Source organism: Podarcis bocagei (genome assembly GCF_964188305.1).
Source record: "Podarcis bocagei genome assembly, chromosome: 9".
Taxonomy (NCBI): Eukaryota; Metazoa; Chordata; class Lepidosauria; order Squamata; family Lacertidae; genus Podarcis; species Podarcis bocagei.
This window is the reverse complement of record NC_138134.1, coordinates 54,293,319-54,310,601: the sequence shown is the minus strand read 5'-3', so window position 1 is coordinate 54,310,601 and position 17,283 is coordinate 54,293,319. Positions and strand designations below refer to the sequence as shown.

Sequence of the window (17,283 nt, the reverse complement as noted above, 5' to 3'; positions counted from 1 at the left end):
CTGAGACTCCAATACTTTGGCCACATCATGAGAAGAGAAGACTCCCTGGAAAAGACCCTGGTGTTTGGAAAGATGGAGGGCACAAGGAGAAGGGGACGACAGAGGACGAGATGGTTGGATAGTGTTCTCGAAGCTACCAGCATGAGTTTGACCAAACTGAGGGAGGCAGTGGAAGACAGAAGTGCCTGGCATGCTCTGGTCCATGGGGTCACGAAGAGTTGGACACGACTAAACGACTAAATAACAACAACAAAGTAGCTCTATGAATATGTGCCATTGCCTTGATGTTACTGGGTCTCATGCTACCGGCACTGATACTCTCAGGTAATATTGGGGCTTTTTTTTATATGGACATTTTTGCAAAATAATATGTGAAGGTCAAGTCTGAAGTAGCAGAGAACATTTGTGATTTTTACCCTTCTCTAACGAAGTATGATGTCAGACCAGTAGCTCAACTTCTACTGAGCCAGGCAGTAATATTCATGTTTAGTTAACATACCTCATCAGAAGCTGGCATTCTTCATAGAGGGAAACATTTTGACTCCTGAGGTAGGTTCCAATACTCTTTGTGTCATGAAGTACAACACCAGGCCTACTTTCCTTCTGTCCAGGGTTTACATCCTCTAGCCACTTAAAAAAATCGCATCGATTACCTCTAGGAGCATCACAGGCGTAGAAAAGGCGGCCCTAAAACAAAATGCAAGCCCAAAAGCTAAGTTATATGGAACAGGCTGACCACCCTACACACAGCTTGTTAAAAGTATTAAACTTCACTTCTGAAAAAGATTGTGAAAGTTAGGGAAAACTAAGCTTCATAGAACCATGGTTCCTCAAGAGCAAGATCAGTAACCATAGGAAAGCTACTCCCTGTGGTGGCACCCATGATCTGACTGTCTGCCTTCGTTGCGTTGTTTCTGTTTAGCACTTCTGTGTCTACAGTTTCGGCAGAGGTTTTCAACCTTTGGTAGTCCATGGCTCCCTTGACCAACCATATTCTTTACTCGGGGGTTCTGTATCAGGGCACATTTAAGTGGAAATTCTCCCGTTCCGTCCCTGCCCCTTTTCAGCACTGTTCTCGGCACACGTGCAAGTAGGAGAACATGTGCTGATTCAAGTGGGGATTCCCCTGTATCTGGTAAAACTTATGTTGTTTCGTCATTTAGTCGTTTTGCCTATCATTTTTTAAGGTGTAGAATTTGAGCAATAGAGATCATTAACCCACTTGCCAATGTCAAGTGTAACTTTCTGCAGTTTTATCCCTTATCCATGATCCAGCCAAAGTTAGGCACTTTAAAGTTCTCACATCTTGAAACCCATTCCCAATTCGCCTTGACATAAACGAGTCTTAAAAGAACTTGACATTGGGCGGAGAGTACTCTTGAAAAGTTATATCCCGTTAAGTTCTAGCTGCATTGATCAATATCTGAGAACACTCCCAAGATTAACAGATCCTGAAATAGCCTCCCACTTTTTGGACAACACCCTGGGAAAAAACCAATCACACTATTGAAAACTAACATAGAACCAGTGTGGTGTAGTGGTTAAGAGCAGTAGTCTCATAATCTGGGGAACAGGGTTCGTGTCTCCGCTCCTCCACATGCAGCTGCTGGGAGACCTTGGCCAGTCACACTTCTTTGAAGTCTCTCAGCCCCACTCACCTCACAGAGTGTTTGTTGTGGGGGAGGAAGGGAAAGGAGATTGTTAGCCGCTTTGAGACTCCTTAAAGGGAGTGAAAGGCGGGATATCAAATCCAAACTCTTCTAACATAGCATATGCTTAGCAGCTAAATAAACAAAACCAGGAATGCAACCCATTATTACATCTAGTTGTGCCCTGAACCCATTTATTCTGAAACACGTTGCATTGAAATCAGGGGGACCTCAATCCAAATAAATTAGCATAGGAGTGGAGTACTACAGCATTTCATTATTATGATGTCCAAAAAAACCCCAGTCATGGTAATTAACCATTTTTAATAATATTGATAGATATATGATAAAAATGTAAGCTCATTCATTGAACACAATTCTATATGTAGCAATTTAGATATTCTAACCATTCAGTTTTACAAAAATATATAAATCTATGGACTTATGTATGAAATGACCTTCAGCATGTATTGTAATATTTCTGTAGAGTACACTTGAGATTACTCAAGAAACTTACCTTATTTGGACCTTCTTTCTTAACCATAACAAGTTTACTCGCCATCTTATGGTTGCAGAGAGGGGCTGAATTCTCTTGTCCTTGCCCTCTTTTCACTGAGGTATAGAAGGATATATCCACTTTTTCCAGAGCTCGGTGTAGTTTTTGCGACAGCTCAAACAGCAATATGTTTAAATGTTCTTTACACAAAATAAAAACAATAAAAAGTAATTTTTTTAAAAAAGTTCAGTGTAGTGGGGAAAACCTATTAACTGTAAATACAACTCCTTTGTGTGTCAAATATTGTTAATTTGAGCTCCTCCAGAAATCTCACCAGTTTCTCACTGCAACTCTTTAAAGGTAATGGAATCACTTTTAAAATCTAGGCCTTTTTCTTCCCCTTTCACCAATGGAAATGTGATCTTGTGAACAACAGTGAGTTTATTGCTTTGGGAAAGGTGCGGTAACTGAGAGGGTCATGACAGGAGAGTTGCAAGTATTCCTGAATGAAGCAGATTATTTTGACCCACTTCAATCTTGTCTGGTTCCTGTCTGGTTCTAGAGCTGAATCAGTCTTGGTCACCCTAATGGATGATCTTTATCAGTTTATTCTTATTTGATCTCTCAATGACTTTTGATACATAATCTCTCAGCAGTTTTTGATTGCATTGACCATGGTATCCTCCTGAACCAGTTCTGTATTGGGAATAGTTTTACAGCGGTTCTAATTCTATCTTACGGGACGCGGGTGGCGCTGTGGGTTAAACCACAGAGCCTAGGACTTGCTGATCAGAAGGTCAGTGGTTCGAATCCCCGCAACAGGGTGAGCTCCCGTTGCTCGGCCCCTGCTCCTGCCAACCTAGCAGTTCGAAAGCACATCAAAGTGCAAGTAGATAAATAGGAACCGCTCTGGCGGGAAGGTAAACGGCATTTCCGTGCGCTGCTCTGGTTCACCAGAAGCGGCTGAGTCATGCTGGCCACATGACCCGGAAGCTGTCTGCGGACAAACGCCAGCTCCCTCGGCCCATAGAACGAGATGAGCGCCGCAACCCCAGAGTCGGTTACTACTGGACCTAATGGTCAGGGGTACCTTTACCTTTACCTAATTCTATCTTGGCAATCAGTTTCAGGTTGGATGTCATTTTTCAACCCCATGGCACTTATGCTGAAGGATGCTGCAAGATACCATCTTGTCCCCAATGCTCTTCTATATGAAACTGTTGGGAGCAGTTATTAGATTTGCAGAGGTGTCCTCGATACACTGATAACTGTAACACATGACTGAGAAGAGTCCCTGAAAGTCCTGGATCAGTATCGGGAGTGCTCCTGGATTCATTCTGCTGCCCTCAGTGGGCAAGAGTGCCTTTTACCAGCTTTGACAATTAAGACTGCTATGGTATGGCCATCTCTGGACTGTAATAGCCTGACCATTATCTAGGCGTTGCATAGGAAGCAATTCGTAAATAAAGTAAGTAAGTAAATAAATAAATAGTTACCACAAAGTGGCTCCCCAGAAATATACAACTTGTGAATTGTCTTCAGGCAGTGGCTAAAACACCCAGTGATTGCTGACTTAGAGGAAGAATCAAATACGTTTTCCACAATTTTAGGTTCAATACTTTGAACAATAGCAAATGTTTTGAAGGTTTTCCAGCTCAGCAACTGCAATTCAACTACTCCCAGAGAACTGGCAATGAAGCATCTAAATAAAGCCAAAGTCCTGCCTTCTGCTTATCCATGGGTTTGTGGCTTTTATAATTTTTTCTCATTCGTACTTCATATGTAATATACTGTATCTTTTGGTATGCCATTTGTTTTCCCCAAGGAAAACTACATATGCTGAGGAACCATAATTAGAACTCCTGATAGTCTTATTTGCAATTAAAAACAAATTTGCACTTAAATGTTGGGGTGAACAGCAATTATGGGAAATTTAATCCTTCTATCCATTCTAAATTGGTCCCCTAAAAGTTTGTTAATCTTGGTTGGTGGGGGTGGGAAGAGAGAGAGAGAAATGCAGCTTGCAAGAAGCAATTTAGACTGGGAAAGTGGTATGGAACAAAGCAGTTAAACATCCTCTTCTCCAGCATTGCTTCTCCACTAAAATACAGAGACCCTTTGAGTGCTTTTAACCAAAAATGAAAACAATGCACAGGTGAGATTTTCTGAGATGGTGCAATTTAGACTGCACAGGCAGCCATAGAGGTGGCTGAGAATGTGGTTTTGAAGGCCAAATACATGTGGCAACTGTTGAAAAAACTGTTATGAGGACAGTCACTCAATATTTTATCTCAGATTTTGTTGCCCCCTAAGAACAACCATCAGTGAATGTACTGCAATGTGGAAATTAAAGGTGTTAGTCATACCCATCAAAGCAGAAGTAAAAACCTGCTTGTAATGTGCAGGAGACTGAAACTCAGCTGGGATATACATCTGTCTCTTAGGAACACTGGTAGAGTTCACCATTTCTACACTGGGAAAGAACAATTCACAGGTGTTCTGAAATATAAATAAAAGGCATGCATGTAAAATCATATTTCCTTTCCATCTGATTTAACACATGGGTAACATATATTCAGGCACATTATATTAGAATCAGAGCATTGACCACCCTCTTTTTCCACACTGACATTAAATATCCCACAAACTGCAATCATGGGGATATAGATATTCATGTTTGCATTCTTACTGCCTATTTACTTTTCCATTCCATCAGCCTAACATCTACAGTGACAAGAGAAATAAAACATCCAAAGGACATGTGGGCCCCTTCATTTCTCAGAGCCACAGTGAGTGATGGGGTGAGCAAAGACTTGTCGCCATAGCTGTGGGAAAACTACTGCTATGGCAACAGGTTTTCAGCTCTCTTCAAATACATCACCACCTGCAGGATGTCTTGTGAATAGCAAAGGGGACCCTTGTGAGATTGCTCCGGCTGCAGCACTACATGACAATGCATATACAAGGGGAGACAGTCCAGTTCTTTGCTGCACTGCTGAGTCAAAAGACTGAGCAGGAACAAGAGGAAGAGGATGCTTGTAAGCCCCTTCTCCTACATTTCTGCAATCAAGAAAAGCAGCAACCCTAAGGATTATAATGTAGTACAAGGACATATAACTCCCACCTCCACTGGGCATAGCTGTCAATTTACAGATTTGAAAATAAGGGACCAGCAGCCTCGAAAATAAGGGATCAGCAGCCAAAATAAGGGATTTTCCAAGCACAGGTATGTTCAATTTCTGAGCCCCTCCAAGCCAAAGGAGGAAAGCCCAGCCAGCAGCCAAACGAAGCCTCAAGCAGTGGTTCCCACAGCGCAGCAACCCGGCAAAGGGGATGCAGCAAGGAAAACCACAATCACCTCTCCGCTGGGAAGCGCTGAGCAAAGGCGAGTCCCCAGGCAACACGGCCGATTTGATCAGCACAAGGCATGCAAGCTCCACCCCCCAGTCGTTCTTAGACTCGTTACTGGGTGAGCGACACAGCCAAGCAACACAGTTGGAGCCTCCCTCCTCCCTGGCCGGCAGGGAGGGAAGGAGAGGAGCTGCTTCCTTTGAAACCCGGGAAATTTAAGGGACATCATCAATAAGGGACAGCAGCAGAACACAACGCTGGGATAAGGGACTTTCCCGCCAAATAAGGGACAGTTGACAGCTATGCCGCTGGGCCACATCTATGGGTGGTCAAGGACTTTGTAAGAGAAGCATTGTCAGGAACCTGATGTTCTATAGTGAAATGTTTTTTGATGTAGACAATAAAATGCAAGATCAGGGTTGATTTCCTTTATATAATATTTCAAACTGAGCTGTAAATGCTATTTGAATATGTAAAAAACAAACAAACCACTTTATAGATGAACATATGACTAAACTATCAAATATTTGCAACTATTATTGGAAACTGCTTTGGCAAAATCTATTCCTGAGACTTTTGTGAACAGTTATATACCTTGGTGTGTCTGGTTGAACTGTGGCAATTCAGCTGACCTAGCACCTTTAGTCCTTCCTCAGTGGAAACATTCTGATTTAAGTGCAGAGAAAGTTTCTGTCCTTCTGAAACAGAATCTTGGCTGCTAAAGTTTCGCTGCTGTTTACAAAGCACGCTTTTCAGCATCTGTGGATGCCCAAAGTCTGGAGGGCTTTCATTGATGGCATGACTCCAACCCTCTCCTATGTCATGCAGTGGCATTCCAAAGGCACTCTCAGCTCGGATGTCATCAGTCATGACCACTTCGCTGCTGTTTTGAGTTCTCAAGTCACTATGAATTGTGTTTTGGTACTTCTGCCACTTGCTTTGTCTCTTTTGTTCTGATACATTAGGGAATGCAGACTGTGTGATCACCCCATGTCTTTCTTCTCTACACTTTTCATGCACAAAGGTTTCACACATCCTGTCCTCAGGCCCTAATATTTTTGACTTGCCATACATGCTTATTCCTGAGAAACCAAAGGACTGCTGGCCTCGCTCACATGTCTTTACACTGGAATAAACTAAGTCAGGAACTTCTCCATCTACAGGTACAGTCACAACTGGAGTTCGTGCTCTAAGGGGCTGTAGGAGTATAGATGTATCATCATCTTCTGGGCAGCTGGACTCTTCCATGTCTATGAAGCATAGAGTTTTAGAAAGTGTCAATATTCAAAACAATGTCTTCCCTCCAAGTTTCCTGAGCGCTCTACTCTGATTTCCTTAAATCTTGACTTTTCTACAGCAAAGATTTCGGCTGTATTTGCATTTCTTACTCAAAAGATTAAGACAAACCTAGCATAGCCAGTTAACTGAGAAAAGGTTCTTGATGTGGATAGTAATGTGTATCTTAATTACAGTGGTACCTTGGTTTTTGAACAAAATGCGTTCCGGGAGTCCCTTACCATTCAAAAACCAAAGCACAGCTTCTGATTGGCTGCAGGAATGTCCTGCAGCCAAGTGGAAGCTGTGCTGGACATTTGGCTTTCGAAAATCGTTCAAAATACTCACTTCCAGGTTTCAATCATTCAGGATTTGTTCGGGAGCCAAGGCGTTCGGCTTCCAAGGTACAACTGTATTCTACCTAGGACAGCTCAGTGCTGATAGTCAGACCTCAGCCAGAGCCATTCAGTGATATACAACACAACAGAGGAAGGTTTCAGAAGGACGGAGTGGGGGAAAGGGGTCTCCTTCCTCCTTTCACCAAATCATAAAGGACTCCTTTCCTAGGGTAGCTGAAATCCTAAACAGGAGCACTCTTGTTATGAGCTGGGGATACATCAGAACACTATGTTTTAGATTCTCACTTGTTAAACTTCTTAGCTGTTTCGTACTGGAGAAAATAATTGAGGTGTGGGAGGAAACACTGGCTTGGATCCTTGTCTTAAACTCAATGAACGAAAGAAGCATCTGTTCATAGAAGAAGAATGGAACTCACAAAATATGTCCTTCCATGAGCAGAAGGATCTCTTCCACTCATAGAGGGTGGGGAGGCAGAGTCCAAGTCGTTTGTTCCAATAACAATTCTAAGCCAGAAAAACAAGCCCCATTGTCTAAAAGCTTAGAATACGTACATGTAACCAAAGCAGGCTGAGAATGTTCAGAATGTACATATTATCTCATTGCAATGCTATAAGAATCTGAGATCTATCACTCTGGTATCCAACACTTGCAAGCCAACGTTTGCACGAGGGTGCCTACTTTTTCCCCTTGCTGTGTCTGCTGGCACAACCATTATTAGCAACAATAACAAACAAAGCATTCTTACGGAAAAAGTTTTTTGCATTGTCCATAGGTAAATCTGGAGATACCCTTGTCACCAGGAAATCGTTTTCTTCTGCTTCTATCACTGCCTTTTCACTGCATGAATTTGGGGCAAAGTGGCAGTAAGGAGCCTGTGAAGACTGCAGAGAAACAATTGTAAAGCTAAAAAATCAAGCACACCCAGTTGAATGAACTTAGATCTTTCACATTACTTTTAATTACAAAAAACCCCAAAAACAAAACAATGATAATGAATGATACCCAAACATCACATGAACAGGCTTCTGGTCATGCAACAGAAATTTCAAACAATGCTCTACAGAGTTTCAAGGAAAGGAAAGGAAAGGAAAGGAAAGGAAAGGAAAGGAAAGGAAAGGAAAGGAAAGGAAAGGAAAGGAAAGGAAAAGAAAGCAGGGCCCTTACTCCCCAAAACAAGAGAAAATCTAAAATCAACACAGGGAAAGATAACAAAATGGAGAGAGAAACAAACCAAGGAAATGACAGATATGAGCAGGTACAGTTACACATAATTGGTTTTGGCTACCCCATGAAAATGCAGACTAAACCAGGATTTGCAGAAGCAGCGAATTTTGAAGAGGGATTAAAAGGTGGCACCATGTACATATTAAGGAAGATGTTCAATGCACCAGAAGGACCAAGGGAATTAAGTATATGAACACATTTTCAGAGAAGTCATTGAGAGATTTATGTCAGGAATGGGCCAACTGAGGTCCTTATTTGCAACTTTCATCTTTTAAACCATGTTTATGGTCACTTAATAAATTATTTCACATTTTTGCCATATGTTCATTGATTAAATAAAGCTTTCTATAAAAAGCATTCTACAGTTTACCTGAATAAAGCTAGGCAGCACAGGGCTGCCTAGTTCTTGGGCTGAGAAAAAACAGCCATCCTTTGTAGCAAGTTCAAATTCTGTCATATCAGCCTGTGGATCCCATCTAAGATGTGAAGAGGGTACTCTCACCATTATCTCACTAGCTGCAGATCCTCTCACTTGGTACCCTTGAAATTCAACTAGCTACATATATTTAAGAGATAGATTAATAAAAGGAAATCATAGGAGAACAAAGAACTACAATTTAGCACAAAGTATTTGTTGCTTGGGCCTGCCAGGGTAGAAGGTGGGAGTTGGATTGTCACACATTTTTGGAATGCCAGCCAGGAGCCAACAAGCTTGAGTTTTGGGCCACTCAACAGATCCATATTCCAGCCACACCCCAGGGCTTTCTACTCATCTCTGCTGGATGAGAGAAGGCTAACAACTATTCTAAGCAAACCTCAGCCATCAACATTAGAGGTTAGGAGGCCATCCTTATTCATTATACCACTGAAAATTAGCCTTCAATGATAAAATAAGAGATGAGATGGCAACTTTAATGCTGTCAATGAAGAGTTAGTACCCAGGATCCAAAAAGCTTGTTTAGGTGTGCTGAAGAGCTTGCACAGACTGTGGACGTTTTACACCTGGCCCTCCAGGTCATATTACAAACTGCTGTTTAAAAATTCCAGTTTCAAAAGTAGTCTGAGAAGGTCCTGAGATGCATGGTGGCAGTGAAATTTTTGGAGGTGTTGGCCGTGGGAGGTTTTCCAAGTCATCTCTTTGTAAGCTATACCTTCGTTTGACTGTCAGCCACTTCAAAAGGAACCTGGTCATGTAGCATGTTTACTGTAGCTGCTGTGGGCTTCTCTGCATCAGTGTTTGAGGAAGTATCCTGGAAATGATCAGAAATGGGTCAAGAGAAGGATGCACCATTCTGTACTTAGTACAGTCTCATTTTGAAATGCAGTGATATAATACAACCAGCTCATTGCCTTCAGAAGGCTGAAAGGCAATACAATTTACAGTTTCTTAAAACAACTATTTATGAGCAAAAGCCCTACAAATCTATTTTACATTTGTGTAGGAAAAATGAATTTCAATCCTGGAGTAGAGCAAATGTTCTATCTTGTCCTTTACCTACTGCAATCCTCTCCCACAAACCATCTCAACTCAAAATTTTCTTTAACACGATGATGCAGTGAACTTATCAAATGAAATACGTTTTCTCCAATACCCACAATTTATGATGATGATTACTATTACTTTAATTTTTAATTTTAATTTTTATGCCCCAATGAGTGTGGAGTAGTGTTGGCAATTTTTACTCCATCTTACAAAACTTGCTGTAGAGGGCCTCTTACTCTCTGCAGCCAGTTTTCAGGCGTTCAGAGGGGGTGGCTGATAAGAACACAGAAGACGACAGTGAGGTGGAAAATACATACAAGTAGATGGGCCTTCAGCTTGTGTAATGGGATATTTACATAAAAGCTATTAGTGATGAATTACAAAAGTCCAAAAAGGTTACCATTTTAGGAGAACCAGAATGCAGGCAAGATGTTATCTGCACATCTTCAGAAAGTGGAACGTCAGGAAACTGTTGTGTAGCTACAAGAGAGAGAAAATAAGCCTCAGTCATGAAGCTAGTTCAGTGATTAAATATTGAAGATCTATCTTGCATTCAAGTTGAGTGATGTTTTCAAAGTCAATGCTATTGCTTATAGGAATGTTAGATGCTAACTACACATATTTTATTTTAGCATTATTAGCCACATCAGTGACAAACATGCTGCAAAGAAATCCACTGGTCTTGTTTTGATGTTACCGTAAACCATATCGGTTTACCATTAAGTTGCTGGACTTGGTTGTTTTGCTCCTCCCCACAAGCACATGAAAGAAACCAAACCATGATCCCTAGCTTACCATTATGTCCAAAGTGGACTGTGGTTTGCTTCACCCAAACTACTATTGGAAAGCCAGTAACAAACCTTGGGTATAGTGTGGTTTGTTTGGAGCAAAACAAGACATGATCTCACCATGGAGAAGACATTTCCTTAGGAATGCTCAGTGGAGGGATGATGGGAGTTGGAAGTCCAACAACATCTGGAGGGCTACAGGTTCCCGATCCCTATTCTAAAGTAAGGTATTATCTCTTTTATTTCAGGATAATCAAGGAGACTGTTTCACATGCAGTACAAAACTGCTTTTGACAATGAATTAGCTCTCCTTACATTTCCATTCTAGAAAAATGAACTAGGAAAACCAGTAGAAAAGTACAATCAATATTTCAAAACAAAATTCTAAAAAAAAGAAGAAGAAGCTAATAACCTTCAGGTCTTGTTGGCTTTTGTTTTTTTCTTAGTCTCTCCCTCGGTAGCAAAAAAGTACTTTCCTCTATCATTTGCAGGCTTTCTAAGGCTGTGCTGTGTTCTGTAAGTGATTTTAACAGGCTGAAACCATTTACCAGCTGGGGAAGGCTTGAAGAGTCAAGTGAAGATTCAACACAAATAGAATCCTTTCCTTCATATTTACTGAACTTGTTAAAAAAATCCAAGTTATTAACTGCATTTTCATTTCGATCCATTTGTGATTCAACTGAAGTCTCACAAGTTAAGGGATGAGGGAGTTGCCTCAAATCCAGATTTTTTTCTGAAGCAGCATCATTTTTGTCTGAAATATACTGAGGGGAACCATGAGAAATATTGTATTTTTCAGTGAGGACTAGCAAATGATTGCTCTGTTTCATGTTGTTATGACAAATACCTAAGGAACTAGGTTGGCAATTACCTGCTTCAACCTCAATACCTTCTTCATTACTTTTGTCCATGAGGCAACCATGTAAAATAGCAGGAACATTCCCTTTTCCAAGACGAGTTGTTGGATTATGATATTCACTATCATTCACATCACAGTCCATATCATTCACCATTAACAAGTCTGTACCAAGATCTCTGTGATTACATATATTTTGGATATTTATTGCATTTGTCTCTACCTTTTCATCAACAATTATAGCCTTTGAATGTGGCAGCTTTTTAAGAAATGGAAGAGTTGCACAATTTTCCTCCTTCTTGTTAGGTTCCTCAGAGATTTCATCACAAACTTGCAGTGACTGGCATTCTGAGACATAATTCAAACCTCCATCTTGCAGAAATGTGGGCTGCACATTATCTTCCCCTTGACTACTACAAGCTTTTATGTTACTGTTCACCTGAACACCGGTCTCAAATGGTGCTTCAGTTTCCCCCTTAAAGCATGCTGAACCTTGTGAAAATGTGTGGTTGCTATGAAGTTTTCCATCCTCTGTGTCACTAAACTCTAGTTTATCCAACAGATTGAAGTTAACCTCTATAAGCTGCTTTTCTGTGTCACCAAACTCTCCATCTGCAGAATTATTTGAGAAACGTTCAGAACATATTGCTGGATAAGATTCATTTTGCGGCTGATGGCAAAACCCATCCAAATTATCAATCTCTGTGCATTTATTGGATGTGAACTGTTTATCAGCATTACAATCTGAGTAATTCATACTATCAACAGATGATAAAACTGTGCCATTCTCTTTCCACACAATTGATTCAGCTGGTACAACACTATGTGGTTGGTGTTTGACAGAACTATTACTGACAGGAGACATAATGATTTTCGCGGAAACAGGCACTTTTAGAATTTTTTTATGGCCCTTAGTGTATTGGCTCCTATTATCAGTGCCATCTTCCTTCAAGTCCTGAAGATCGCTAGCATTCTTATCATTGTATTCTCCCTCAACTTTGTCAGGAGACAATGGCAAATATACATCCCATCGGCTTTTTGTTTTTACATTTTTTTCTGAGAAATGCAGTGGCGCTATGTATTTAATGGTTTCTTTGGTTGTGTTGTTTGCAGAGCTCAAAAGAGGTGCCATCTTTTCTTTGAAGAAAGACTCTGTGCTTCTTGATGATTCAGATAAAAGTGAGCCTTCCTGATGGAATTCTGATTTCATCAATGCTGGTGATTGATTTCCCAATGATGTATTAGTTTCACCCTCTGAAACTTTAGAATGTTTTTGTCCCCCGCTCAGAATTGCTAAGATTTGTGCTTTACTCCTGGCATTCTGCAAAACTGCCAAACTGTTACTTGCATGGTAGATTGATTTGGCCATTCCGTTATCCAGTTGAAATCCTGACTCCAAATATTCACCATCTTCAACATCAGTACTATGGATTCTACTTTGTACCACTTTATGAGTAAAAGCGGGTGGAGTGACAGAATCAGCATCTGAGCCATTCATTTTGAAAGTGTTCTGATTCAATTCTGAGTGTAACTTAGTATTGTAGGGGACAGAAAATAAAGGGGAACTGGCATAGAACTGAGAAGGGAAGGATGAATGAGGCTCCTTGGATGAAGGTGATGCTACTGCTGAAGATACTTCCATTGTTGTCATTTTCTTTTCCACTTGCCGTGGCCCTTGGAAACCCTAAGAAGAGAATATTTTCAATTTGTGGGAAGTTTAACAATTGAAGTTTTAGAATTAAGAAGCAGAGATATTACTATACTGTATTTACTTGTTCTATATTTGTTATGCAATATTTTACTGAATCACTAAATTAAAAAGACTGAAAAGAATGTGTTTCTTATTTAACAAAATCTGAATACATCTAAGTAGGATAAAATAACTTTTACAGTCTCCTTAATAGTAACAAGGTCCCCCACCTGAGCCCATGAAACAATGATGTGCAGTTCTATGTACAGTGGTACCTCGCAAGACGAATGCCTCGCAAGACGGAAAACTCGCAAGACGAAAGGGGTTTTGGTTTTTTGAGTTGCTTCGCAAGACGATTTTCCCTATGGGCTTGCTTCGCAAGACGGAAACGTCTTGCAAGTTTGTTTCCTTTTTCTTAAAACCGTTAATACAGTTGTGACTTGACTTCGAGGAGCAACTCATAGCACGCGGTGTGGTAGCCTTTTTTGAGGTTTTTGAAGACTTTGGTGATTTTTGAAGCTTTTCCAAAACTTTTCCGAAACCGTGCTTCGCAAGACAAAAAAAACTGCAAGACGAAAAAACTCGTGGAATGAATTAATTTCGTCTTGCGAGGCACCACTGTATTGTATGGATTTTACAACCCAAGAGGCACATTCCCCCAAGATTAACCTTCAGCCAGCAGTGGGCATGGTCACCCCACTCGATTAATCAGTGTCCACAAAGCACTTCCTGCTCTATAGCTGATGGATCCCCTTGCACAATTTGCTTCCATTTACTGTGTTTCACTCGCCTGATTATGCATTATATCTACTGGTGTTAACCAATGAGCAATACAGTAAGTGACTTGGAACACCTTATATTGTAACACACTTTGTACTTAAGAGGCTTGAGATAAAAATGATCATCTGTGAAACTGTCACATGCAGTTCAAATAGTAAAAAATCAGAGGTTTTTTTGCTCCTCCTCCCCCAAAAATTCTAACTAGCTGTAGATCTCTATCTCTCTCACTTATTCAAAAGGCTTCCTTCTACAGTGTGTGAGTGTAAAAAAGAGAGGGAGAAAGAATGACATACAGTATGTTTTCGTTTTAGGCCAACTGGCAGACGCAGAGATGAAGAGGCAGAAGACTTCAAATGATTTCTTATTAACACTGGTACTTCTGTGTTCTTTGGCTGATCACTAAAACCAGTTTCAGAAGTTTTCTCAGCTTCAACCGTGATTAAATATTTCTCACTTTCTAAATCATCTCCTGGCTTTACCTAAAGAGAGAAATATGTAGTAGTGAGTATATATAAATTCATACTGAATGCAACACATAATGCATTAATCCAACTTCCACGATTTTGTTATATATGCAATGTGTATATATTCCAAATTAAAGGTTTTAAGCTTTCATTTCCTCCTTCATCCTCAACAATGGAGAAAAAGAAAGCTTCATCCCCACCCACACCTATCCCTGAGGAGGAAGGGGGTGAAAGGATATCAGTGCCTGTTGCTGCTGTGCAAAGCACCAGGAAGATGACTGCAAAAAAATGCTGTGTTTTTTCCTAGCACTTTGGACAGCAACAGCAGGCACTTTAAACCCTGCTGGCTTTCTTCTTTCCCTTCCATGGGCCTCAACAAATGTGACCAAGATAAGCCAGCAGAGTTTGAATCAACTAAACAAGCAACCTGTCTTCCAGAATTGCTAATCAAGTAAAAAAAATTAAGGAAAATAAAAAGCATGTACCTGGAACTTCACAAATATGCTATCCAAAACCTGTCCTTTGTCATCACATAAAGTTGCCTGTATTACAACAGAAAGAAAAATAGAAGAATGGTACTTCATTGAGCAACAAAACAGTAACACCCACAGATGGTATCAGTATAATACTTTATTAATCAATATTTTACCTTATTGCCCCCTAGAGGGGACTTCAAAATTCCGTCTTGCCACACTTTAGATTTTTTAGTCTTTTGGTGTGTGTATAAAACCTGTTTTGATATATAAACAAACGTTTCAGTGACATTTCAAAATAAATTTTATTATATTTCATCGTATTATATTTTTAATTGATGATTGTCAGCCATCTTAGAGGGATGCCATGTCATCCTGATGTATGTGGAATATTGTTCTATATAATATATAGTTGAAATATCAGAAACTCACCGTAAATTCCTGAGAAGCCATCACAGCTGGCTTGCACTTCCAAATTTCATACCACCTGAAAGAAATAATATCCTGTTTAAAGCAATTGAACTTAATATCCAGAAACCACAGACACACATGCATTCCTTTTTAAATAAATATTTCCTATAACTCATTCTATAACCCCTTAACTGCAATCCAAATTCCTTGAAGTTAAAAAAGCAATTTAAAATACAATCTCATTTATGTCTTCTCAGTGTAATCCTATATACAGTATGTCCATTTTTCAATGGAGCTTAGTTCCAGTTTAGTTTGTAAAGAACTTATACCTTAGTAGTTAAGCATGAGAGACATTCATCAGCTGTATCAACAACAGACCCTTAGTTTAAAAATTAATGTTGAGCTTTGCTGATTTTAAAGATTCTACAGAAATCTAAAGCAGTGTTTTCTTTAAGTTAGCCTCAATTTCATACAACTACCACAAGGTGTCTCACATTTCAATACAGTATGTTTCTCTTAAAAAACATTAAATCTGTAAAATGATATCCTGATTAATCTGCTAACTAGTTGAGTTCATTGACCACAAATCTAAAATGGGAATAATCACTTCTAATGAGAAATATCATTTATAAAAAAAGCAGCAGGCAAAAGGTTTCTTTTGGGAACAAGGGAAGTGAGAGAGCGCAGCAAAGTCCTGAACCCTGATGAAATCAATGTATCACACACTTATCTCCTCTAAAACAGGGATCAACAGATTGCAGGATGTACTAGTAGAAAATAAAGGACCCTGAGATCCATCAGCGAGAGACAGGTGCAAAATACATACACTTTGAATTCTGGAACTCTAAACACATAGAGTTGTTCTGACAAACTGGATGGAGTTTGCAGTACTTTTGTCATTTCATTAGTATAATTGGGGAGGGAGGATCGTTTTGTTGTTGCTACTGCTGAACAATTAGCATTAGAAAATCTTACCAATCTACTTCAAATTGTCCAGATATCTACCAATACTTTAGATCCCAGCCAACCTTCTGCCCACCCTTATCCAATACTCATTTTCATGTTTTGAAACTGTTTTAAAAACGCTCAAGCAGTTGAAAAAATATATTTAATAAGGGAAAGAGATGGGGCAGTGTGAGGAAAGGGTAGCACTATCGCAGTGCTTTTCTCAGGCCTTGCTGCCACTCTGCCTCGTCCCACCCCATCCTAGTGAGCAAGTGACAACACTGTCACAGCGGGGGCTTCACAGTTGCAGCACTGTGCCACACCTGCCATTTCGTTTATTATTTTATTATTATATCTACATCCCAGCTTTCCTCCAGTGAATTCAAGGAAGCCTAGGTCATTCTCTCCCCCTACGCACTTCCTTTGTCTCTCTCTCCTCACAACAATCCTGGGAGGTAGGTTAGGACAAGTAATCTTGACATCCTATGTTCTTTTAAAAGGTGGCTTTTCTTGGGGAAGGGGGTTATTGGGTTGTTGTTGTTGTTATTTTGATTATATATTTCGTGGTTTTATATTTTGATTTTGTTCTGTGAACCGGCCCGAAAACTCCGGGTATAGGGTGGTGCTGTATATAAATTCAATAAATAAATAAATCCCGCCCGCCCCCCGAAGTCGCTGTCCCCGGCCGGCCACCCTCGACAAAAGGTGAACGAACGAACCGAAGACTCGCCTTCCGAGCCCGGCTGCTTTCAGAAAAGAGAGCGACTCACTCGCCAGCCCTGACCGCAGTCGCGCGCTTCGGCCTGGCTCTCTCTCTCCCGCCCACACCCGATGCAGTTTCTCCCAGTTTCTGAAGTTTCCCGCTCGGCCAGCTGACGACGATGACGCCCTCACCGCGCGACGCGAGGGTCAGCCGAGAGAGCCTAACGCCGAGGAGCGTCTCCAATGCCGTCAGCCAATGGCGAAGCGTCCATCATAGAGTCGGCGCGGATAGAGCGTGCGCCATAGGAAACGTCGCCTTGCCCCACCCCCAGAAGG

General features: G+C 40.6%; 1 protein-coding gene across 5 annotated transcripts in view; it reads right to left on the bottom strand.

Moving 5' to 3' along the window:
• Positions 1–17,217, bottom strand: part of ZGRF1 (zinc finger GRF-type containing 1) — a 31,120-nt gene extending 13,903 nt beyond the window's left edge. Inside the window, exons 1-14 of one of the 5 annotated variants that reach the window (XM_081208043.1) lie at positions 16,965–17,217; positions 15,322–15,376; positions 15,066–15,146; positions 14,902–14,958; positions 14,246–14,431; positions 11,039–13,166; positions 10,239–10,318; positions 9,507–9,605; positions 8,726–8,911; positions 7,877–8,012; positions 6,091–6,746; positions 4,512–4,644; positions 2,167–2,345; positions 500–687 (exon numbers count right to left, since the gene is read on the bottom strand). In XM_081208043.1, coding sequence (XP_081064169.1) covers positions 500–687; positions 2,167–2,345; positions 4,512–4,644; positions 6,091–6,746; positions 7,877–8,012; positions 8,726–8,911; positions 9,507–9,605; positions 10,239–10,318; positions 11,039–13,166; positions 14,246–14,431; positions 14,902–14,958; positions 15,066–15,146; positions 15,322–15,342 — 4,130 coding nt within the window. In that variant the 5' untranslated portion in view covers positions 15,343–15,376; positions 16,965–17,217. The remainder of the gene's footprint in view (positions 1–499; positions 688–2,166; positions 2,346–4,511; positions 4,645–6,090; positions 6,747–7,876; positions 8,013–8,725; positions 8,912–9,506; positions 9,606–10,238; positions 10,319–11,038; positions 13,167–14,245; positions 14,432–14,901; positions 14,959–15,065; positions 15,147–15,321; positions 15,377–16,964) is intronic. The other 4 variants (XM_081208042.1, XM_081208044.1, XM_081208045.1 and 1 more) reach the window with 4 other exon arrangements.
• Between the last annotated feature and the right edge of the window lie 66 nt (positions 17,218–17,283).